The sequence below is a fragment of the Mus musculus genome, chromosome 8 (genome assembly GCF_000001635.26).
Source record: "Mus musculus strain C57BL/6J chromosome 8, GRCm38.p6 C57BL/6J".
NCBI lineage: Eukaryota > Metazoa > Chordata > Mammalia > Rodentia > Muridae > Mus > Mus musculus.
Window position 1 is genome coordinate 94,377,155 of NC_000074.6, and position 23,079 is coordinate 94,400,233.

The 23,079-nt window shown below is 47.9% G+C and overlaps 1 protein-coding gene and 1 long non-coding RNA gene across 5 annotated transcripts; both read left to right on the forward strand.

Moving 5' to 3' along the window:
* Positions 1-720: 720 nt before the first annotated feature.
* On the forward strand, positions 721-3,163 carry Gm15889 (predicted gene 15889). 3 transcript variants are annotated; one of them, NR_168553.1, is made up of 2 exons: positions 721-1,051; positions 2,179-3,163. It is a non-coding gene; the product is annotated as a predicted gene 15889 (long non-coding RNA). The 3 variants fall into 3 exon arrangements; NR_168554.1 differs by having other exon boundaries at positions 2,351-3,163; NR_168555.1 differs by having other exon boundaries at positions 2,366-3,163.
* A 6,111-nt stretch (positions 3,164-9,274) lies between these two features.
* On the forward strand, positions 9,275-18,217 carry Herpud1 (homocysteine-inducible, endoplasmic reticulum stress-inducible, ubiquitin-like domain member 1). 2 transcript variants are annotated; one of them, NM_022331.2, is made up of 8 exons: positions 9,275-9,584; positions 12,202-12,279; positions 12,367-12,441; positions 13,564-13,694; positions 14,578-14,700; positions 15,020-15,370; positions 16,642-16,747; positions 17,437-18,217. In NM_022331.2, exons 1-8 carry the CDS (start codon positions 9,438-9,440, stop codon positions 17,599-17,601), a joined length of 1,176 nt encoding a protein of 391 aa, NP_071726.1. In that variant the 5' UTR covers positions 9,275-9,437; the 3' UTR covers positions 17,602-18,217. The 2 variants fall into 2 exon arrangements, with proteins under 2 accessions (NP_071726.1, NP_001344134.1); NM_001357205.1 differs by having other exon boundaries at positions 12,370-12,441.
* Positions 18,218-23,079: the final 4,862 nt, after the last annotated feature.

Here is a 23,079-nt window from a genome sequence, read left to right on the forward strand (position 1 = left end):
GTGGTCTCTAGTCCCTGCTAGAGTGCTGGGTCTAGTGCGAAACTGGTTTCAGGAAGAGTCTGTTCCTTGTTTGTTTGAGGTTCTGACACCACTGATGCTAAGCACATGTCCTACCACTGGGCTCCAGCCCCAGCTGGAAATGGGGACTTTTTGCTGGGGTAGAGGTGGGTGGGGGAGAAAGAAACCAGCTAGCAAGCATTTCAAATACATGGCTTTTGTTTCTCTGTCTCTCCGTCTCTGTCTCTGTCTCTCTGTCTCTCTCTGTCTCTCTCTGTCTGTCTGTCTGTCTCTCTCTCTCTCTCTCTCTCTCTCTCTGTCTCTGTGTGTGTGTGTGTGTGTGTGTGTGTGTAGTGTTGTTTTGTTTTTCAGAGACAGGGTTTCTCTGTGTTTGCCCTGGCTGCCCTGGAACTCACTCTGTAGACCAGGCTGGCCTTGAACTCACAGAAATCCACCTGCCCCTGCCTCCCTAGCACTGCGATTAAAGGCCTGCACCACCACCTTGTTTCAGTCTCTTCAAAGTAAAATGCCAGATGGTGATCAAATAGTTAGCCGAGGGGTGGGAGGCTGCTCCGGGATGAAAGGTTAACTTCTGCGGTTACCTGGTGTTCCCTGTGCCTGTTCCCTGGATGTTGGCTGGAGTCCATGTGACTCTTAGACACGTCCGGAAGCCAAACCAAACAAACTGGAGCAGCCAGGGGGACCGTAAACCTGGACCTGGACATTCCTGCAGCCTGAGCTGGGCCAGCTGCTGTTCCACGGGACAGGCAGTCTAATCAGACAGCCCTACCTACTACTCCACTACACCACTACAGTCCAGTCCCCTGCGGGAGAGAGGCAGTGGGGCCCAGGGATCTTTCAGCATTTGCTATGTGGCAGCTGTTACTTTGTTTTCTTCTCTTGGCTTGAAAGGCTGGGAACTCAGAGCCAACGGAACAGCAACAACAACAATACCGAGTTTCCACAGAGTCCCTGTGGACCCAGCACCTGGCCAGTGCTCAAGAGCGCCCTAGCACCAATGGTTTCATCACCCTTTAAAAGAAGTTCTGGACGGGTAAGGCAGTCACTCCCAAGTCACTCCCTGACAACCACTAATCTGCTCTGTCTCTACGGATTTGCCTAGTCTGAATATTTCATATCAATAGGCATAGCCTGGGCCCTTCTGTGTCTTGTTTCTTTCTCTTGGTCCACCACTGTTTCTGAGGGTCGCCACATCACCAAGGGTTCACACTTGACACCTCTTGATGGCTGGGTAGGATTCTCTTGTGTGCCCTGCCCCCACATTTTAGCCGATCTTTAGCTGACATATACCCAGGTTGTCTTCACTTTGGGAGAGGTTGTGCGGTTGTAAATCATGCTGTAATGAATATTTATAAGCAATTTTTTTCTCTCCTTAAACTGTTTTCAATTTTTTTTTTGATGTAACCCTAAGAGTGAAGTTGCTAGGTCAGAGGGTAATATTATGTTTGACTTAAAGTGAAGTCTGGGTACATTTTTAAACAATGTCAGAGCAGAGGAATTTTTTTTGGGGGGGAGGGGGTTTAGGATATGTGTGTATTCTTTTATAATGTAGAGGTGGGGGGGGGCAGAGGTCAGCAGGGAGATGAGTCCCACAAGTCCTCTCCCTACTTGATTCTTCTGGATGGTGGTGGTGGTGGTGCCCACATGCGTGGCAGTGCAAGGGTACCCCTGGAGGCCAGCAGAGGCATTTGTGAGCTGCTGCATATGGGTCTTGGGATCTGAACTCTGGTGCTCATGATAGAGCGGCAAGTGCCCTTAAATGGCAAGCCATCCTTCCTCTCTCTCAAGTGGAACAGCTGCCTAGCACGGGCTGCCACAGTTAGGGAGGATCAGACTCCAGAGCAGCTTCTGGTAAGGCAAGAAAGTTGCCCCGGTTATCGTGGGCAGGTGGGCTTCAGAAAGATGGATTTCAGGGATGGGGAACATGACACGGGGAACACGACACCCTCTTGCTGGCGACAGGGATGCTTTTGCACGTTGTTCTGGTGACCTCAGAAATGACCATAAAAGGTGAAGTTCTTGGTGCTTTGATTATTTAGGGGATTTCTAGCAACCAAATAAAAACAAGAGTGCCAAAAATGAAATGCAGAAGTTCTACCAGGCCTGTGACACCAGATGGTTTGAAATAAAACACGCACATGCTGAGTTATCTTCTTCCAGGTCCGGGGTTGTGAAGACCTCTTCTGCGTCTCAGATTTGCCTGTGCGTGAGACCGTCTGGGAGTCCTTGGCGCTTTCCTTGGCGTGTTCAGAGTATAAACTGGATTAGGTCTCAGCACAGACAGATCACCATCGTAGCAGAGCCCACATGATCGAATTCTAACTGGTCACAGTCCTTTCATTTGCAGATACCATCTAAAACTGTGGATTTCTCATGGAAAGTCTCAGCGATGACTTTCGTCCCTTGATCCACTTGAAGTCCTGTCTCTGAGGGGCACAGAAGCCAACCAGTGACGGCAGAGAGGAGTGGCAGGAACCAGGAGGTTGACTGGGGAAGGGGTGCTGAGGAGGATGGGGGTGGGGGTGGGGCAGGGAGATAGGAATGTTCTGTGTTGTGAGAGAGGTATGGGTTACAGAGGCAAAAACAGTGGCCAAGATATGTGTCAATCATAACTCAGTCCCAGTTAAACACCCAGTTTAAAGAGCTGCTCGATGCTTCCGTTTGCCTACCTGTAAGGTGGAAACGGCAGCACCATACTCTCTAAGGCAGTGCTGGGCGATTGAACGATGAGGCCGTGCATGCTCCCTGAGGCTGTGCTATGCAGCTAACCGTTGTGGGTGGTGGCTGTTATCCTTACAATTTCTATGCAAAAGGCAGTCTTCACTGTCTAAGCCCTTGTTCCTCCCGCCTTGATTTTTCGGGGTATCTCCTCCCTGCCATAGTGTAATTCCACCTGCCTCCAAATCTGTATCTCTTCTTCCATTGCAAAGTAGCATGACCCAGCCTCAAGTCTGTCTCTCTCTGTAATGGCTTTGACCCCAACTACCCAAATTCCCCAAATACTCTTCTAAGAGGGACCACAGTCTTCGCTGAGCTGGCCCTAAGACTTCCTTCCACTCAGTCTCACTGATGTTAATATGGCTATTATTATTATTATTATCATCATTATCACCATCTAAAAATAAATCCTGTACTTGTTGCCACACTTGACGAGTGGGGCCTTTGAATGTCCATCCAGTTGCGTGTATCAGGCCCTAACAGGTAGGTCTGAGAGGCTTCACAAAATCTGCCCTTTAGCGGGGAGGCAGCTAGGATCTCCCTGAGTAGCTCACGCTGACCTAGACTTGAGATCACCCTGCAGAGATCTCCGGAGTTCTGTGTGCCACCGTACCCAACTCATCTGTCCTTTGTAAAGTATGGATACTTGTAAACTGAAGTTGCATGTAAATGCAGTCATAGGCACAAATTTATTTATTTGGTCTTCAAGACAGAGTCTCTCTGAGTAGCCTTGGTTGTCTTGGAACTCGCTCTATAGCCAAGGCTGGTCTCAAACTCACAGAGATGAGCCTGTCTCAGCCTACAGAGTGGTTTAAAGGCTTGTACCACCACAAATCTTAAACACACAATTTGATCGTTTGTTTGTCTGCAGTGCTACGGATGTAATGCAGGGCCTTGTGGATGTCAGGGAAATGCTCTACTACAGAGCTATCCCTCTGGCCCTAATTTGATTAGTTTTGATGCCAGAGTAAGCCATATTCTAATCAAAACAGAGGGTAGATCCTCCCCTAGATATGTTTCTGGTGCCTTGTAGTATGCTGACAGAATTGTAGCCCAGATTCCTGGGGAAAACATATTGATGAGCTCTGTAGCCATTTAAATTAACTAAAATTTATAGCAATCAAGGCGGGAGTCCTGAAGGTCCCTGAGGTAACTTGTTTTCCGAACTATATACAAAATATCTATTTATAAGCCTGATTCTACAACTAAACTGCTAGCTCTTTAGAAATCTCTTTCTATCTGTGTCATTCTACAGAGCTAGTCTACCTTTCTCTTGAGATCCTCCAAACCCAAGTGGTCCTGTCCTGCCAGCTGCTTCTCTGTGGTTCCTGCAAGCCCAGAGAGAGCCCATCTCTTACCTGCAGCTCCTCTGTAAAGGTTCTTCAACGCCAAGAGCAAGGGAGAGAGCTTCAGAGTGCATGAGAGCAAGAGAGGGCAGGAAGGGAGGGAGAGAGGGAAGGGGAGGGGAGGGAAGGGGGAGAGAGAGAGGGAAAGGGGAAGGGCGGAGAGGGGGAGAAATAAAGAGGAAGAGAGAGAACTCTATTAAAGGTCCAATTGATTATAAAAGAAGTTTCTAGTTCCTCCCCTCATCTTGGCAGGCTGAACCATATCCCCACCTTGATGGGAGATGGGGGTGACTCTAAACCAAGTGGTGGGGTGGCTCAAAGCCACCCAGATGACGCTGCCTCAGGTCAAAGAGCAAAGACCACAAGACCTCTCCCAAGCAACTTGCCTTAAAATAGGCAGGGACTTTCAATTCTTTAGCATTCTTATCTATGGAGGCTTTTAGAAGCACCCCCAAATGGCATCTCTTCAGGACACACCTAACTGCATCTGACAAACGCAGTATCTGTTGAGGTTTTTATAGTTTGGTAACATCTAGGTCTTCTATGTGCAATAATCCATTGTCCTGTCACAGATCTCCAGTGCTTGTTGATCTCCCTGGTACTCGTACTCAGACATGGTCAATCTCCAGCTATCAGTGTGCCATCACTGAGTCAGCGCTGGGCAGAGAGACTCACAATGAGTCTTGATGAACCAGGACAACCGGGACCATAACTGTACCCCACTCAAGCCCATGCCCACTGCCCTGTGTCCTCCCAAGGGAGCTACCATTTCCTGTCATCCTAGGATACTTTTGCATCCTTGAGTTCCCCATCCTGAATGGAATGGGGATGCATACCTGGGGACCTACACTAGCCATTGGGACCCATGGAGAATTCGTTTCAGGGTTCCTTGTACTGAAATCGGTGGACGTTCCAGTCCTTCACACAATTGACAAACACCTGTACAGAACCTTCACACATCCTCCTGGGGACTGGCAGTCATCTCTAGATTAGTTAACAGTATGAGGTCACAGAAATTGTCTAGGGAATGATGACAAAAGGTTCCACACAGTTCAGTACAGACACATAATACTTGGGTTTTGCTTCCATTTTGAAAACAGGGTATTGTTTTGTAGCCAAGTTGGCCTTGGACAGGTGATCTTCTTTCTTCAGCTTCTCAAACACTGGGGTTATGGGTGTGTACTACTATGCTTGGCTCCTGACACAACTTTTTAAAAAGATGAGGGTTTTTTTTGCCGGCCACTCCTGGCTCTGCTGTCCAGTGATCTGCAGCCGCACACTAGGACAGACCAGTCCAATCAGAGGGTTGCCTGTAACATCTCTAATTGCTCCAGTGTCACAGCAACTCTGCCCAACATAGGTGACAGTATCTGGCAGGAGTCTTCTCTCAGTTACCTCTCATGGAAGGGGAGGAGGGAGAAGAGGGGAGCAAGATAAGCATGGGAGGGTGTGAGCCCACAGTGAGAGAAGGAACCCACACCTGTGATCATCGAGTCCGGTCAGTTCACATCACGGCATAATCAGATCTTAAGAGCCGCACCTCTCAATATCCTCCGATGGCAATTAAAGTTTCAAGATGAGTTTGGAGGAGGCAAACTTTCAAATCCTGGCATCCCTTCGAAGAAGAATCCACTGGGTGACTTTGGTTTCAGAACCAATCAGCTGGAGTCACTGCTGCTCTCCAAATACTGATGGTTAGTATTCACTGAGCCCTCACCAGATACTGGGCTCTGTCTGTCTCCAGAACCCAATGATGGCATCCTGTGTCAGCCTCACAGTCGTGGTATGAAATTTTAATAATTAAAATTAAGTAGCTAAGAAAAATTAGGTACGGAAAGGCTAAGTAACTTCCTAAGGCCACACGATTAGTGGCAGAAGTTGGGCTTGAAGACAGGCAGTTTGGCTCATTAGTTTAACCACAGAGGTATACCCCACCCCCTATACAAATTCTGTATAAAGTTGACTAGTCCCATAGATATTAACCGCTAATTGTTATATATAACATTTATATGTTATTATATATTATATTATATGACATATATAACAATATATATTATGTAATATATATGTGATATATACACATATGTATAATATATATAATTGGAGGAATCATAGCTCCTCCAAAAATGAGTTGATGGCTCAGAAGGTAAGGTACTTGCCCCTCAAGCACAAGGACCTGAGCTTGAATCCTCAGAACTCTAATAAAGCCAGATGCTGTATCTGGTCTCTGTAATCCCAGTGCTCCCGTGGAGAGATGGGAAGCAGAAACAGAAAAATCCCTGGAAGCATCAGAAACAAAGAAAGAACCAAGAGACCCTGTCTTAAAGGAGGTGGAAGGTGAGGACCATCCTCTGAGGTTGTCCTCTGACATAAGTGCTGTGGCAGGCACATATCCATGTTCATATACATGAATGAGTATACACAGACAGACGCATAGATGCACAGACACGGACACACACACACACACACACACACACACACACACTCTTTTAACCCTAAGAAGCTGAGGCTGAAGGATCACAAGTTCAAGACCAGTCTGGGCTACACGGGGAGTCCCTGCATTCAAAACAAAAACCCTGAGGCTTTTGCATTCTCTTTTGTATTTCTATTATCACTGTCCCATGGCTGTTGCCCCTTGGAATTGTAGGGCCAGGAAGAGCAAGGTCACATCACGCTTATCTTTCTATCCTTGGCAATTTATTGAGCTAAATTAAGTGTTTTTCAAAACACACTGTAAGCAGAATCCAGCCTTCAGAGAGGGCTGTTTCACAGGGAGATAAAATTTAAGACAGAAACAAATTGGATGTGCTTTTCTTCTTGGGGGGAGGGAAGGTAAAGTCAACAACACAGAACCCCCCCCAGCAACCCCCCCTCCACTACTGAGGCTCAAACCAAGAACCTCATGAATGTTAGACAAGCCTGGTACCATCAAGTGATATTCCAAGCCCATCCTTTCCCAGTAGTACTTCGTGGAAATGGACAAGCTCTCTTAGGGATGCTGAGGTTTGTCCCTGAAGGCAAGGGGAAAGCTTTCTGTAGGCACACTTCATTTGCCCAGTGAGGCCCGTGTCTCTCGAAGCTGTCTCCCCAAGGTCTCTGCTTGTCTTATCTAATCTTCCCCGACTTGCAGTTCCTAGCCAGCGAGCCTACGATATCATAATTAGCTATGTTTTCCCATTCAGAAGAATCAGGTAGGGAAAGCTTCAAACTTTCTGGGGCCCAGAGCAAAATGAAAGTATTAGTCCTATGAAGGGAGTCTTAGAGAGAAGGTGGAGTGGGAGAGGTGGCTCAGGGGGTTGGCTCACGTTTTCAAAATCCTGAGGACTAGAGTTTAGATCCCAGCGCCCACAGGACAAACTGGGCATCCCTTGCAAACGTCTGTGATTCCAGCTCTGAGTGGTGGAGAGACAGGAGGATTGCTGGTGCTTGCCACTTCCAGGCTCGCTGAGAAAGCAGTAGCCCCAGGTTCAGGGAGAGACCCTGCCTCAAAGGAAATGTGGAGGAGAACCTCGGTCGGAAACTCTTTTCTGGTCTCTGCACCATTGTGCCTACATACAGGCACAGGGATACATACACACGCGCAAATAGCATAAATCTTCAAAAATAATTTTAAGAGAGAAACAACAGGGTATTAAGTCAAATGTGAAGATCACTGTGGCAGAGATCACATGCCCTGGGGGGCCAGTCTTCATGCAAAGGGACAGAGCCCTCCTAGCTGCCCTTTAGTTTCTGAAGATCTGCCTGCTTCTGCCTCCTGATGCAGGCCTTTATGTTGTAACACCACACTGGCCTCAGTGGTCTTCAACATAAAACCTGGGAAGGAAAGCAGCTGAGGTTCTGCGGCGTGTCCCTGGTGGACCACTGGCAAATGCCGCTGCGGTGAGGTGCAGGGTGTCCTCCAGAGAGACGCTGACGTCTCAGCCCCAGAATGTGATGGCATTTAGAAATATCTTTGTGAAAGATAATCGTTAAGATGAGGTCTTTAGCCACGACAATGCGAATGATACCCTTATAAAGGGGGCAGGGGAGAGACTGGACAGAGATACGCATAAAGATGATGCAGATACACTCACACCCGTGTATGTGCACGCACACAGGTGCACACCCGGAGAATGCCATGTGATCGGAAAGCTCGAGATTGGAAAAATACTCCCCAAAGCTAAGAAGTCCCAAGGACAGTTAGCAAACCTGCAGAACTTAGGAGAGTGGTACAGATTCTGCCCCCAAAGAAAGCAATGCTGCCCTAACCCCTGGTCGCAGACTTCCAGCCTCTACAGCTTCAAAATAAACTTCTGTTGCTCGAGCCTCCAGTTTACGACACTTTCTTATGGTTGTGTGACAAACTCACATAACCATCTCCCGAACAGGACTCTCCTATCACCTCTCTGACCTCTGTAAGCTCTGGACATGGCTGAAAACCCAGGTATCCCAACAGGATTGGGACAAAGATGGGCCGGAGCAATGCCAGTTTTGTTTTTCAAACTCAGAGGAAACACTGGAGCACTGCCTCTGGTCAGATTTCAGGTATCTGAGACCACTGCTGTGCTTGTCGCAACCCCAATTTAAAAGCAGCAGATGTTGTTAGTTCATAAATGATGACCCTTTCCAGTGTCTCCTAGAGGGTTTGTCAATCAAGAGGCACTTAGTGCCATTACTATAAGGGGTATGTTCCACACTTGATGCATCGTTAAATTTGCTGCAGGCACATTGGAAAGTGCCCGAATCCTTCATCCTCTCAGCTCAGAGCAACACAGGCCTGGTTTCTCTTCGCTTCTAAGGCCTGGTTAGTTCGTAAGGCTTCCCTGGATGCCAGGCTGCGCAGCCACCAGGGAAAATGCAAGCGGACAGACGTATGCCCAGGCGCCTGGGGTCAGAAAGGGCGGAGGGCCGCTTTGTGAGGGCACAATTTGCAGAGCCTGCTGATCTTGGGAGTCAGGCAGGCCGCCAGGCTCAGGCACCGCACGCATCCCGCGCTAAGGAGCCTGAACAGGACCAGCGCCCCAGAGGGCACCCTGACATGGCCGCCGAAGACCCGCTCCCGCGCCGCTGTCGGGACTCAGGATGACGCAACCACGGCGGGTTGCATCAGCCCGCACCCCCGCGCTTAGCCCGCCTCTCCGCCGCCTTTCTCCGGGCGCTGATTGGGCCACGTTGGACACTGACCTCTGTCTCAGCCAATGGATGGCAGCCACAGAGAGCGCTATCTGCGGAGCCCTGGCACGGGGCGCCCATAAAAGGTACCCGAGACGGGGGCGCGTGTCCCAAAGACGCCAAGTGTCGTTGTGTGGTCTCAGACGGCTGCGTCGCCGCCCGTTCGGCATCCCTGAGCGCAGTCGAGCCGCCAGCGACGCAGACATGGAGCCCGAGCCACAGCCCGAGCCGGTCACGCTGCTGGTGAAGAGTCCCAATCAGCGCCACCGCGACTTGGAGCTGAGTGGCGACCGCAGTTGGAGTGTGAGTCGCCTCAAGGCCCACCTGAGCCGAGTCTACCCCGAGCGCCCGGTGAGTGGGACCCCGGGGTGCCACGCCTGCAGGGTTGCCTGAACTCACCTGTCACACACCACAGGGCGCGAGTCTCCTTCCTGCCCAACCGTCTCCTGTGCCCCTCTGCTCGCCCTAGCGCTTGTCATCTCTTCTGGGCCTCCACCAGTCCGCGCTTGCCCTCTTCTAGCCCCTCATCTCTTCACCTCCCATTACACCTAACTCCCAAGGCTGTCACACATCTGCCCCACGTCCCTGTACCCTCTCCTCATCCTCCCAGGGAAACAGTAATTTGACCTTAATGAGTCATTTCCCCATCCGAGTCCCAGTGACCCTCCACAAACTACTAGGTGACTGACTGGGTGTTCCCAGTTCGGCTTGCATCTGATGGGTAGAAATAAGAAAAGTAAATGTTGCCAAACGAGACTTCTGGGTGTACCGAGGACAGACAGTATATGTGCCAGATTGGGCCATTGGCTAGAGGGTGGGGTGCGTGCCCAGTCACCAACTTCTGAAGGTCCCACGCCCATAGGCTAGACATGGCTCTTCTCCTGCAGCCTTCCGTTGACCGCCCCTCCCTGTCGCGCCGCACTTAGTCTCGGGGAGGAGCCCCCTTAACTTTCTAGCGAAGGATGACTGAGAAAGGAAGCCAGCAGCTGGAGTAGCCCTGAGTCTGATTTGACGACAACCGTGGGTCAGTTAGGAGACTTTCTTGTTCCGTGGGGTTCCCCACCCCTCCCCCTCCCCCTTTGGTTGACACATCTGTCAACAGCTCCCTAGCCCCGCCCACCCCTCCGGTCCCTGCCACGTGACGGAGGCTGTGCGCTGGACCTTCCTGTATTTACTTTGTTCTCTGATGTTATGTAAGTGTCCACGAGTACAGTTCTGGATCCGACAGGAGAGGGCAATCGGGTGGCTGCAGATGGGGACTTTGAACAGTGGCCTTAGAGCTCCAACCGGCAGTGGCGCGTGGGTTTCAGTTTGTTTTTGTTCCGAGTTGTCGGGAAAGTAAACAAGGCTTTTCCTTTTAGAATTGGCGAGGAACTTTATCACTTTGGGTGTAAGCGTCTAAGCCCCTGGAACTGGTCGGGGCAGTGTGTAGGATCTCCGTGGTTGTTTTCAAGAAACCAGGTGTTCTTGTTGGGAGGTGGCAGTTAGGTGCATAAATGATGCTCCTGTCGGGTCAGGTTGCATCATTTGTAAAAGCTGTTTTGAGGCCTGTTTTCCTCAGGTGAGGAACATTGGGCCCCTTGGATTTGAAGACCTAAGCTGGTAAATACCAGTAGGTCTCCTGGGTGTACAAATCTGTACCTTACAAAAATACCGGGAATGGACGCAGTGGTGCGCTTCTGTAATATGTCACTGGAGAGGCCAAAGCAGGAGGAGCATGTCTTGCAGACTGGGCTATACATAGTGTGAGTCTCTCAGTAATTAAAGAAGAAGGCATGTTCATGGTTTTTTTTTTTTTTTTTTTTTTCTGTAGTAGTACTTATCATTGGGTGATGATAAAAGTTTATAATAGTTATTTGCTTAACATTTTATTTTCAAATTGGCCTTCCAGGTGAGGACAGAGGGTCAGTTTGGTTTTTACCATTTGCTGGTGGTTGGCTTCACATTTAGAACAGCATTTTGCAAATTGGTGTGCACAGCATTTGTCAGTAAAGCAGTCCAAACAACATGGAACACAGCATCCAATATGTGTTTTAGGTGTAGTGTCAAAAGTCCTAATGGATGTTGATAAGAAGATGAAGGCTTCCTAATAGTCTGAGGCTGGCCATAAACTCTTGTTCTTTCTGCCTCTACCTCACCATGTGCCAGGCTTGTGGGCATGTGCCACCATGCCTAGGTGGATACAGTTTTCCTGGTCTTTTGGGGAGCAGCGTTTTGAGATAGGGCCTCTCTAGCCAGATTTGCTTGCAGCTCATTCATATCCCGGGATGGCCTCAAACTTCTGCCTCAGTTACCCTTGTGCTGAGAGTCTAGATATGAGCCCAGGTTTTTTTAAAATTTAATTTAATTTTTATTTCAGGCTGTTTGGAAGGAACATCTTAATTCCAAGTTTTGCTTAGTGGGTTATTCTGTTGTGCAGGCTGGTGACCTGTGGGGTGGTAGCCATTATTTGAGGCCATTGCTTTTAAGGACATACTTTTAAAAATATGGCTTAGGAGAAATTTAAAAATTGATTTTAGAGATGAGAATTATATAAAGGCATATGGACTCCGTGTCCTTAAAGTCACTGGTATAGAGGAGAATATATGGGTTGGACTCTTGATTCTAGCAGCAGGTAATATCGGGTGGCATGGAAGAAGACTGACCAAAAGTAAATTGAGTTTTCTCTGGCTTTAGAGTTCATTGCTGCCAAAGCACGAAATACAATTTGTGTTTTTAGTAGCAGAAAGAAGTTTCCCTGTGAATAAGAAGTAAAGTGTGTGGCATAGTTTTTACGAGCTAGGGGGTTATTTGCCTCCCAAATTTATTTGCATATTTGAGATTAAAGTCAAGCACTTCCTAAATAAACGTTTTATATATGAGAATTTTTCTTAAAAAAAAAAAAAAAAAGGTCTTCCCGTGGTGGCGGGGGGAAAAAAACTTGTTCGAATCTAAGCTGATGTGTGCTTTTCTTTCCTTTTACAATCAGCGTCCAGAGGACCAGAGGTTAATTTATTCTGGGAAGCTGCTGTTGGATCACCAGTGTCTCCAAGATTTGCTTCCAAAGGTATTTGTAGCCCTTAGCTCTTGCTTTGGGGTGGGGTCGGGCGCTTGTGTTTGAAGTCAGGCTCTGAGGTGTCTCTTGTTACATCAGCAGGAAAAGCGACATGTTTTGCACCTTGTGTGCAATGTGAAGAATCCCTCCAAAATGCCAGAAACCAGCACAAAGGTATGGCATCTTTTTATGATAATAGCTACTTGTGTCTCTGATTCTCAAGGGAGGGAGAAAGGAAGTCGAGTAAAACCGAAGAGAGACTTGATCGCATCTCCCCAAGGCATGCCAGGTCTCAGAGGCTGTGCTCTCAGCACACTGAGGGCTGAGCAGACTGCTGTTTGCGTGCCATGTGCAAAAGCAAAGGCAGTCCCCTGACCTGAGCTTGCTGTGTGCCCAGAACACAGCGCCAGAATGGCACGTGAAAGTGGGGTTTATAGAAATGAACACATTTCCCTAAGGAACTTTGTTTATTTTCAAGACAGTGTCTCTCTATGTAGCCCTGGCTGTCCTGGAACTCGCTCTGTAGATCAGGCTGGCTTCAGATTCCCAAAGATCAGCCTGCCTCTGCCTCCTGAGTGCTGAGGTTACAGGCCTGTGTCACACCCACCTGGCTAGGAACATGAATTTTATAAGGAGTAGAGAAGTAAACATATTTCCTGTAGAAATTTCTGTCAGGATGACTTGGGTAGGGAAAGACCACAGTCTTCATTACATGATCTCTAAAGACTTTGGTTTGACAATAAAACACATTTGCTTTTCTTGACAGTAGTTGCTTATATGTGCACTCTCCATATTCTAGCGTGGTATTTGACTTAAATTTGTATTTCACTTGTATTTCTCACAACTTCTGAGTATCACATGGAAAATTCTCTTTCCTTTACATTGCTGCCTAGTTATATGTGCACATCCTGTCTGTCACATTGATTTCTAGGCCTACTCCTGGGTTTAACACTGTACATTTTAGCTTCAGTGGGAAGCAGTCTCAGTAATGATAGCTGCATTCAGAAGATTTTCTGAGACTACAGTAGAAAAACATTTTTTATTTGTATGTGTGTCTCGATACTGGTGTCTGCATAGAGAGCTTTTGCTGGGACTTGAACCCAGGACCTCACGCAGGCAAGGCAAGAGCTCTACCACTGGGCTACATTCCTCAGTCCTAGTATCTGTATGTTCATTTTGTCAGGTTGTGGGGTGGGGATAGGGCCATAAGCCACTGGTAGCAAAGTAATTCTTTTAGCTTGATTGCAAAGAGTTGCATCAGGCCCTTTGTTCTGACGTTTATGTTACTTAATTTAGGGTGCTGAATCCACAGAGCAGCCGGACAACTCTAATCAGACACAGCATCCTGGGGACTCCTCAAGTGATGGTTTACGGCAAAGAGAAGTTCTTCGGAACCTTTCTCCCTCCGGATGGGAGAACATCTCTAGGTGAGTGCCCATTAAGAACACGAGTACTTCATTTGTGTCAAGAACATGATTGTACTTCATTTGTGTCAATTTAAAAATAAGGCGTATTTAAGCTGGGCATCATGGCGCACTCCTTTAATCCCAGTACTCAGGAGGCAGAGGCAGGCACATCGCTGAGTTCAAGGCCAGCCTGATCTCAGATCGAGTTCCAGGACAGCCAGGACTTACACAGAGACAGGGGAGTGTGGAGCGAAAGTACACAGCCCCTTAGCTTCTCAGATGCTTGCTCCCAGCAAGGGAAGGAAGGCTGGTGCATGCCTGGCCCAGCACAGATGTGTCTGAAAGTCCAGGCCTGTTCCTTTGGCTCATGAGCTTGTGCGAGTCCCCTGGTTTTCTGAGCTGCACTTGGGCTTTCTCTGTAAATTAGGCTGGAATCTTTCTACAAGGCTGCTGGATATCTATCAACCTGCGCGGGATACCAGATGAGCAGTAGACACAGGGAGGGTTGTCACGGCACTCAGAACTGCCACAGTGTAGATTCTTACCCCGGGGTCAGGGAGGACTTGGTAAGGTGACTTGGGCATTCCCCTCTAAAGCATGATCCGTGGATTTAATCCCCAGTGAGACTTGAGAGGGGAAGCGTTAGTCTGTTTGCTTGGCTTGCAGAAAGCATGCAGCAACTCTCTGCCAATACAATGAGACCCCAGGGCAGGACGGGGCTCTTGTTTTCCATGGGATCTGATGAGCCACAGCGCTGCTGCCCTCGACTTCTAGGGTGCATCATAGAGATGGCTACTGTGATCTCTGTCCTGTCTCTTTGACTGTCATTGCTGATTATAATTTACTATTAAGCTTGTCATCCTGGACTAACTCGACATGTTCTTTTGTTTGAATCTGCGTACAGGCCTGAGGCTGTCCAGCAGACTTTCCAAGGCCTGGGGCCTGGCTTCTCTGGCTACACAACGTATGGGTGGCTGCAGCTCTCCTGGTTCCAGCAGATCTATGCAAGGCAGTACTACATGCAATAGTGAGTCCTACTGTGGGTGTGGCTGCTGGGAATGGCAAGAAATCCCATCATTGCCATAGTGTCAAATGGAGAGAGGGGTGTGTTTTCATGACTTCTAGAACCCTGTCTTTTGTAGTTCTGGATGGAGTAGGGTAGAAACAATAGCAGCTTCAAGACGTGTCAATTGATGTAGAATTAGTTCCAGATATGCTTTGCGGTATAGCTCTTCTTAGAAAAGACATCATATAGATGTGATGTCTAGGACTGCCTAACCTGCCGAGAGAGCCCCGTCTCCATGACGCCCTGCCTTCAGCTGCATCTGCTTCTGTTTTTATTTTAGCTTAGCTGCCACTGCTGCATCAGGAACTTTTGTCCCGACACCAAGTGCACAAGAGATACCTGTGGTCTCTACACCTGCTCCGGCTCCTATACACAACCAGTTTCCGGCAGAAAACCAGCCGGCCAATCAGAATGCAGCTGCTCAAGCGGTTGTCAATCCCGGAGCCAATCAGAACTTGCGGATGAATGCACAAGGTGGCCCCCTGGTGGAGGAAGATGATGAGATAAACCGAGACTGGTTGGATTGGACCTATTCCGCAGCGACGTTTTCTGTTTTCCTCAGCATCCTTTACTTCTACTCCTCGCTGAGCAGATTTCTCATGGTCATGGGTGCCACTGTAGTCATGTACCTGTAAGCACATGGGCTGTCTCTTTACTGAAAATGACACTATATTGTCACTTGAGTATAGATAGATTCTTTCAGTCTGTGACCCTTAAAGGAGGTGTGTTTACATTTTTGTCACTCTGGCACTTTTTGGTTCAAGGAGCACTAACACAGAATGCAGAAATCCTGTGTTAGCAAAAGAAAAATATTTTCATCATCTGGTCGGTGGATAAATGACCTGTCAGGCTCATGAAGTACAGTACAGAGCCACCCTGAAGCATAAGAGGCTGTATTTGTTTCCAGAAGGACAGAGTGTCCTTTATCAGGTCGTAGCTGCCTTTCAGGACAAAGTACAGACAGCGTCGTCACAGCTATGAAGGGCCAGTGACCCTTCGCACACTCTGTTTGCTCCAGCTGCCAGCTGGAGATAATTCTGCATCTTTCTCCGGGGGACATTTGGCAGTGTCAGAAGGATTTCCCAGCTAGAGGGCTGGTGTGTTTAAGTAGATGACAGGAAGAGATGCTTCAAAGTCTCCAGCAGTGTGCAGGAGAGCTCGCCTGGAGGACAGAGCCCCAGAAAGCTGGGCCTAGAAGGATAGGTCTCTGGTTAGAACGGAAAGAAGGAAGTTTTCCTGTAGAGTAAAATTGGGTTTTATCTTAGTTTTTCGAAATGTAAGAAGCACAAGCATTCTTAATATTTTGTCTTGAAAGTTGAATTTTGTAGATTTTTTTTCCAGTTAAAGCCTTTTATCAAACATTTCTATGTCTAGAATCAAATATTTCTATGACCAAATTAAGGTTGTTATCATATGATATATATATATATATAGAGAGAGAGAGAGAGATACACACATACACATATATATGATTACAGCAGCTTTATATATGATTATATCTCCCATCTCTTTTGGGTTTGGTTTGCTTTGATGCTGTGAGGCTGGAGTTGAACCCTAGGCCGCCCCGCTTCTCTCCAGGCAAGTGGGCACTTTCCACTAAGTTATAGCTTCAGCTTTTTCCTTTCTCTTTTTTTTTTTTTTTTTTTTTTTTTGAGGCAGGGTCTTGCTGAGTTGGTCAATAGCATTGACCTCACTCTGTAGCCAAGGCAGAATTGCTATTACTATTTACTGCCGGTGAATAAAACACACACCCCTGCTTTTAAGGACCAGAGGCCTAAGAGAATCTAGGGACTGGCAGACTGGCTGCACAGGTAGTATTGTGTAAGCTTTGGGGCCTTCAGATTCTTATGTGAATCCCACAGTGACTTAGCTGAGATGTGCCTGTTTGTGCTTTCTTCAAAGGCACCACGTCGGGTGGTTTCCGTTCAGACAGAGGCCAGTTCAGAACTTCCCGGATGATGGTGGTCCTCGAGATGCTGCCAACCAGGACCCCAACAATAACCTCCAGGTACAGGCCTCACTGCCCGGCCCGCTCTAGTCCTGAGCTTGCAGACTTGTAAACTAGTGGTTTGCCATTTTTTAAGGCTAAGTATTTTATGTTTTTTTTTAAAAGTTATTCTTATGGCAACTATTTTTAAGACTTTCAATATTCTATATAGGCATATGGCAATTGGGATTTTTGCATATGTAATGATGGGGGGGTTGACCCACATTTTGAGAATAAGAGATATGTAACAGTATACTTAACTATGGAAACTGCTGGTGGGTAGTTATTCAAATTGACTGGGTACATAACCACATCTCAGAATAGATTTTCGTCATAAGGCAGATTAGTGCATCATCCTGAAGGGTATACTTTATAACAGAAATTGCCTCTGTAGTCTGCTTTTAGAACACTGAGATGCCAGATTGGTCTTTTAGCTCAGGGCATGGCCCAAATTAGAGGACTGGTTAGCGTGCAGCAAAGTTAATTACTATTTGATAGTAACTGAAGGCCCCTTCTCTGACGCTGGCCAAGGGAAGTGTTTGAACTATGGAAGGTCAATTGCAGATGTGCTATAGAATTGGAGAGGTACCTCCTGCAGCCAAGGGCTCATCCCCAGGGCTTGTCAGCCTGCTAGGCTTTATCCGGACCTGACTTCAGGATAGGTGTTCCTCTAGACCCTAATCATTTTCTCGTTGTGTCTTTGCCTATAGGGAGGTATGGACCCAGAAATGGAAGACCCCAACCGCCTCCCCCCAGACCGCGAAGTGCTGGACCCTGAGCACACCAGCCCCTCGTTTATGAGCACAGCATGGCTAGTCTTCAAGACTTTCTTTGCCTCTCTTCTTCCAGAAGGCCCACCAGCCCTAGCCAACTGATGGCCCTTGTGCTCTGTCGCTGGTGGCTTTGACAGCTCGGACTGGATCGTCTGGCTCCGGCTCCTTTTCCTCCCCTGGCGTGGACTCGACAGAGTCATTGAAAACCCACAGGATGACATGTGCTTCTGTGCCAAGCAAAAGCACAAACTAAGACATGAAGCCGTGGTACAAACTGAACAGGGCCCCTCATGTCGTTATTCTGAAGAGCTTTAATGTATACTGTATGTAGTTTCATAGGCACTGTAAGCAGAAGGCCCAGGGTCGCATGTTCTGCCTGAGCACCTCCCCAGATGTGTGTGCATGTGTGCTGTACATGGAAGTCATAGACGTGTGTGCATGTGTGCTCTACATGGAAGTCATAGATGCAGAAACGGTTCTGCTGGTTCGATTTGATTCCTGTTGGAATGTTCAAATTACACTAAGTGTACTACTTTATATAATCAGTGAATTGCTAGACATGTTAGCAGGACTTTTCTAGGAGAGACTTATGTATAATTGCTTTTTAAAATGCAGTGCTTTCCTTTAAACCGAGGGTGGCGACTTGGCAGAGGTAAAACCTTTGCCGAGTTTTCTGTTCAATAAAGTTTTGCTATGAATGACTGTAGCAGAGACTCCCATTGTCCTGGCAAGCTTGCTGTGTCTTTTGTCACTGGAGAATCAACAGTTGAGCTGCTGATTCTTAAGTAACCCAAATGCTTCTTTCCTAAAGGACTGTTTGTGCCAGCAAGGGACAAGGCTGCTGCAGAGGCTCTTGGTAACCAGGGCTGTGCCTCTGTGTGGCCTCATTTCCCACCTAAATGTCACCAGCTTATGTAGGAGCCCACCAAGACTAGATCCCCCAAATTCAAGGGACTGGCCTAATTATTTCTTCCGAGAAACTTCTATTTCAACTGAGAGAGGAAAGGATGAGCCTGGAAGGTTTTAGTCACCAACCCAGGTTCCTCATGAGTGACTTTAAAGCTACATCTGCCCTGAAAACAACCCTTATGCCTGGGTAGGGCAGAGACTGCCAGAAACCAAGCCCAGAGTCATCTTGGAAGTGAGTTACAGCACACGGTGTTCTCTCAATGTGAGAGATGAGGCTCTGGTGGCAGAAATACAAAGGGGGTTAACCTGGGGTTCTGTGATGTGCGCCCACTAAGCAGAGACTTTGAGTGCTCTGGCACAGGAGTTAGGAAGGGTTCTAACTGGTTAACAAGAACATGGACCTAAAGGTGGTCGCTACCAGAGGAAACAGAAGTGCTGGGGCTGCCTTAGTGTAGTATAGAGGAATGCTCCCTAATGCTGATGGAGTCTGCAGTGTTAGAGGAGACTTCTCGGGTATCAATTCCTAATCAAAATGGAGTGGTGTGTCTATGATAAAATCTCATGCCGGTGGTCCTCACCCCTGATAAGCCCCCTCTTTCTCAGTCTGCCCCTAAGCCCTCATGCAAATTCCCTATGATTGACTGTCAAAGGAAGCACCCACAGACCTGCTTCAAAGATAGTTCTGCATGGTAGCTCCTGGAAAAGGACAGCTATTAGCCTAGTGTCTGTCTGGCTGTCTGGCTGTCTGGCTGTCTGTCTCTCTCTCTCTCGTATCCCAGCATCCCAGAGAGATAACAGTGGTATAGGGAACTCTTTCTTGTGGGCAGAACTTTAGGTAATGGCATCATATATTTGGGGGAAGAGAAATAGCCAGAATCACAAGTGTATACTGATTAGACCTTGTTCGTAATTATACTGTGGTGTATACTAATTATATTGTGGTATATGCTCATTCTGTATTGCTGGTTATGGGCTGAGGCTGGTAATTTAGTTGGTTGGGCAAAGACTCTGAAGGAACAGGATTGAGAAGCTGGTGGCAGGAGCCCTGGAAAGAGGCATGAGCAGGCAAGAGTTCATGGTACCTGTGCCCTGTGTGAATTCTCACTAAGGAGTGATCGCCACAAAAAGGCTTTTAGAAAGAGGATGGAGGGGGGATGTTAGGGGGACCTGCTTGTGGATACCAGTTAGGCTCCTTCCCTCACCCCCCCCCATCACCACCATTGTCCCAATGGCTCATGAACAAAGTATCAGGGTGACAGGGATGGAGGTCTTGCCTAGATTCAACATGAATTCTACTAATGGTGAACCTGCTCGCAGCCACTACTGAGCGCTCAGTCTGCCAGTCACAAAAGGATGGTTATCAAGCCCTTTGTTTCTGTGTTTGGAGAGCTGTCTTCTCTGCTCAGTGTTTGATGCCAATGCTATTCTGTCTTCATGGTATTCTGTGAAGCTCCACTTCTGATAAGGACCTCCTTCTCAGTACATGCAGGGGGCAGTGGGTCGACACTCAGTGGGATTTCCTGCCTTATCCTGTTCCCTGTTGCACTGGACCAAATAGTGTTCACTAAAATACATCCACATGGAGCCGGTGAACATGACCTGATTTGGAAATGGAGTATAAACAGAGATAATCTGGTTAAGATGACGTCATATTGGACAGCCTTCTAGGAACAGGAAAATCTGGACACTGGGAGGACAGTCTCATGAAGACAGGCAAAGACTGGACTTGCACTGTCGAATAATGCATCGCCAGCAGCACCCAAAGCCAGAAGGAGCAAGAAGTGGTCTTCCATGGAGATTTCAAGCATGGCCTGTCCCTGCTGATGCTATTTCACACTTACCGCCTACGCTGTGAGGACATATGCCTGTGTTGTCTTGCAATGGCTCCTGATGATTTGTTATGGAAGCCTGTATTCTGAAGCAGCTGGGGAGTGGCCTTCCGTGGACTCAGTTACAGTTACAGCTCCACCATGTGGCCATGCCTTGCAAAGTGGGGACAACGTCCACTAGGGTTGTATGCACGGAATCAAGCCAGGATGGAGAGTGACTCTGCCCTAGTGAAACCTTTGCACCTCGGCCCAGCATCTAGAGGGCATACATAGGTCATGTGGCATATATAAGATTCCTAGGACTTCATAAGAACCTCAACCCCCAAACCAGGAGGCCCGAAGACATTCTTGAGTTCTAGAGGCTTGGAGTCTGGATGTGTTGGCAGGTGCTCCTAGCAGGGTTCTGATGGAAAATCCATTCTGGACCTTTTAGTGTCCTAGCAACATGATGCTCTCTGGGTAAGTAGCTACACCACTCCCCTTCCTTGCTGTACCATCACCTGGCCCAGTCCCCTCCTCCTGTGCCTCTGCATCATCATGTTGTCTTTTAAGGCGATCAGACATTGGATTTAAAACTGAAAATGCCACTGTTTCCATAAAAGCACACACTCTGAGGTTCTGGGTGGATATAGATTAGTGTGTGATAAGTTCTGATCTGAGTGTGTCCCCCCCCCCTCATTTTCATGTTGAAAACAATCTCCAAATTTCATATATTGATGGTCTTTGGGGGTGACACCTTTGGGAAGTAGAGTTAGCTGAGGTCATGAGAGTGGGGCATTCTTGATGGGATTAGTGGCTTTCTGAAGTAGACCCCAGTTTATAGCTCCCCAGTTCTGTCCATGTGAAGGCCCTTCTCCATATTATTATGTAACCAAAGGCCCTCCTGACCAGGTGCTGGCACCTTGACATTGAGCCCCCTAGCTTTGCTGAACTGTGAGCTACAAAAACCTCTCTTCTTCACAAACTATCAGGTTGCATTACTCAATTTTAGCAACAGAAACAGACTAACGCAGGAGTAATTTAACTAATCAACTCACAACAGTGAGCAATGATTAACCTGGGTGCCAAGCATAACATGGCCTGGTTGCTTTGGGCTCCCTGTGCTTTTGCAGTGACAAGAAGGAAGCTACTATATTGGTTGGAGTAATAGATACTGGTGATTGAGAGGGAATTGGGCCACATGGCAGAAGCAGAGGGGAAGATGGGATATGGAAGCCATGTCTCCGTACTGTCTACTTTCCGAAGGGGCCATTGCATCTCAATTCAGGCAGGATTTAGAAAGAAGAACTGGATCTCCCTCAACAGGAAGTGAAGCCCCTGTGGCCATGGTGCTCCCTCAGCACAGGAAGGTGGAGGACTCGGTGGAGGACGAAGATGAAAGCACCGCCTGCAGTCATGTGGCCAGCTTCCTGTGAGCAATGCCATTGTCAAGTGCACCTCTTGTTTTAATGTGAATAGCTGGTGGGAACTTGTAGGTAACACATCCACGTCCCTCTGTTTCCCTCCCCCTCTTACCCTTTATCATCTAAGGTAAGATACTAATGAATAGTTGTAATTTATGCCCCAGAATTCTAAGCCCCAGGTTCTCAGGGAATGAAGCGGCCATTTTTAGGGACTCTGCATATCCTCCTGCAGAGGAGGTCTGCGTGTTGCTACTGCACAAGGAATAACTGTCATTTCTCTGGAGGTTAAGGATGGTCTAAGGAGATGTGTGTGAGTGTCAAGTTGACAAAAGAAACTGTACTGCTCCAACTCAGCCTGGCTGAGTCCAGGTCTCCAAACACATAAACAGTACAGTTTGGCTTGTAAAGATAGAATGCTGTGACCAGGTGCCTTTAAATCAAGGGTGGTCCTCCCTAACCTGGGAAGGCCCACTCACGGGCTTGAGGTCTCCTCAGAGAGGAGAAATTAGACAGCTTTAACTGCCTGAGGTCCCTCCATGGCAGGACTGTCCAGCAACAAGCACAAAAGCCCACAACAATACACACACATCCCAGCTGCTTCTGCTGACGGTACCTGGACTGCTCAAGAGTCTCAACTCCTTGTTCCTGTGTATCATGTTGGCCAACACAGGTTGCCTGGTAGGCTGGGACACTTGTTGCATCAGGGGCTCTTCTCTTGCTTGTGTCTGAGAACAGAGTGTGTGTGGTGTCTCCAGCAAAGGCTGAGATTTCCCCATCTAGGCTGGAGTCTGTAGGAAGAGATAGGCCTCGATCCAAAGGCTTGAAGTGAGTCAGAAGCTTCAAATGGTGAAAAGAGCTGGGGCATCAGGCTGGGAAGATGTCTCCACTCATTATCATTGTGGGAGAGGAGGCATGTCAATCAACCTGTGACAAAATACCCAAGAAATTCAACTTATCAGCAGGAAGTATTTTGTCTCATGGTAGTGATTTGTGGTGTGTGTGTGTGTGTGTGTGTGTGTGTGTGTGTGTGTGTGTGTGTGTGTGTGTTGGGGGCAGGGGAAGATTAGATAGAGGTCCGGGAGAGCCCTGAGGAAACTGAACAGACTGAAGAGCTACAGATTCTCTGGGCAGGAGAGAGCTTGGTATGACATACATCTTGCATGGTAGCGTGTGCTTGAGGCTGAGCCAAGAGAAGTGATAGGGTATGAAACCGAGATGGGCAGGACAGCTTATGTGAGACACTATCAGCAGGGGGCTGGAGAGATGGCTCAGTGGTTAAGAGCACTGACTGCTCTCCCAAAGGTCCTGAGTTCAATTCCCAGCAACCACATGGTGGCTCACATGTGGTATCAGATGCCCTCTTCTGGTGCATCTGAAGACAGCCACAGTGTACTCATGTAAATAAAATAAGTGAATCTTAGAGAGAGAGAGAGAGAGAG

What these genes read in the sequence shown, in the direction of transcription:
- Herpud1 (NM_022331.2), top strand. Translation starts at nt 9,438, where the DNA reads ATGGAGCCCGAGCCACAGCCCGAGCCGGTCACGCTGCTGGTGAAGAGT. An exon ending in TCCAAGATTTGCTTCCAAAG is followed by an intron (nt 12,280 to 12,366) that starts GTATTTGTAGCC and finishes TTGTTACATCAG; the next exon opens with CAGGAAAAGCGACATGTTTT. An exon ending in ACCCCAACAATAACCTCCAG is followed by an intron (nt 16,748 to 17,436) that starts GTACAGGCCTCA and finishes CTTTGCCTATAG; the next exon opens with GGAGGTATGGACCCAGAAAT.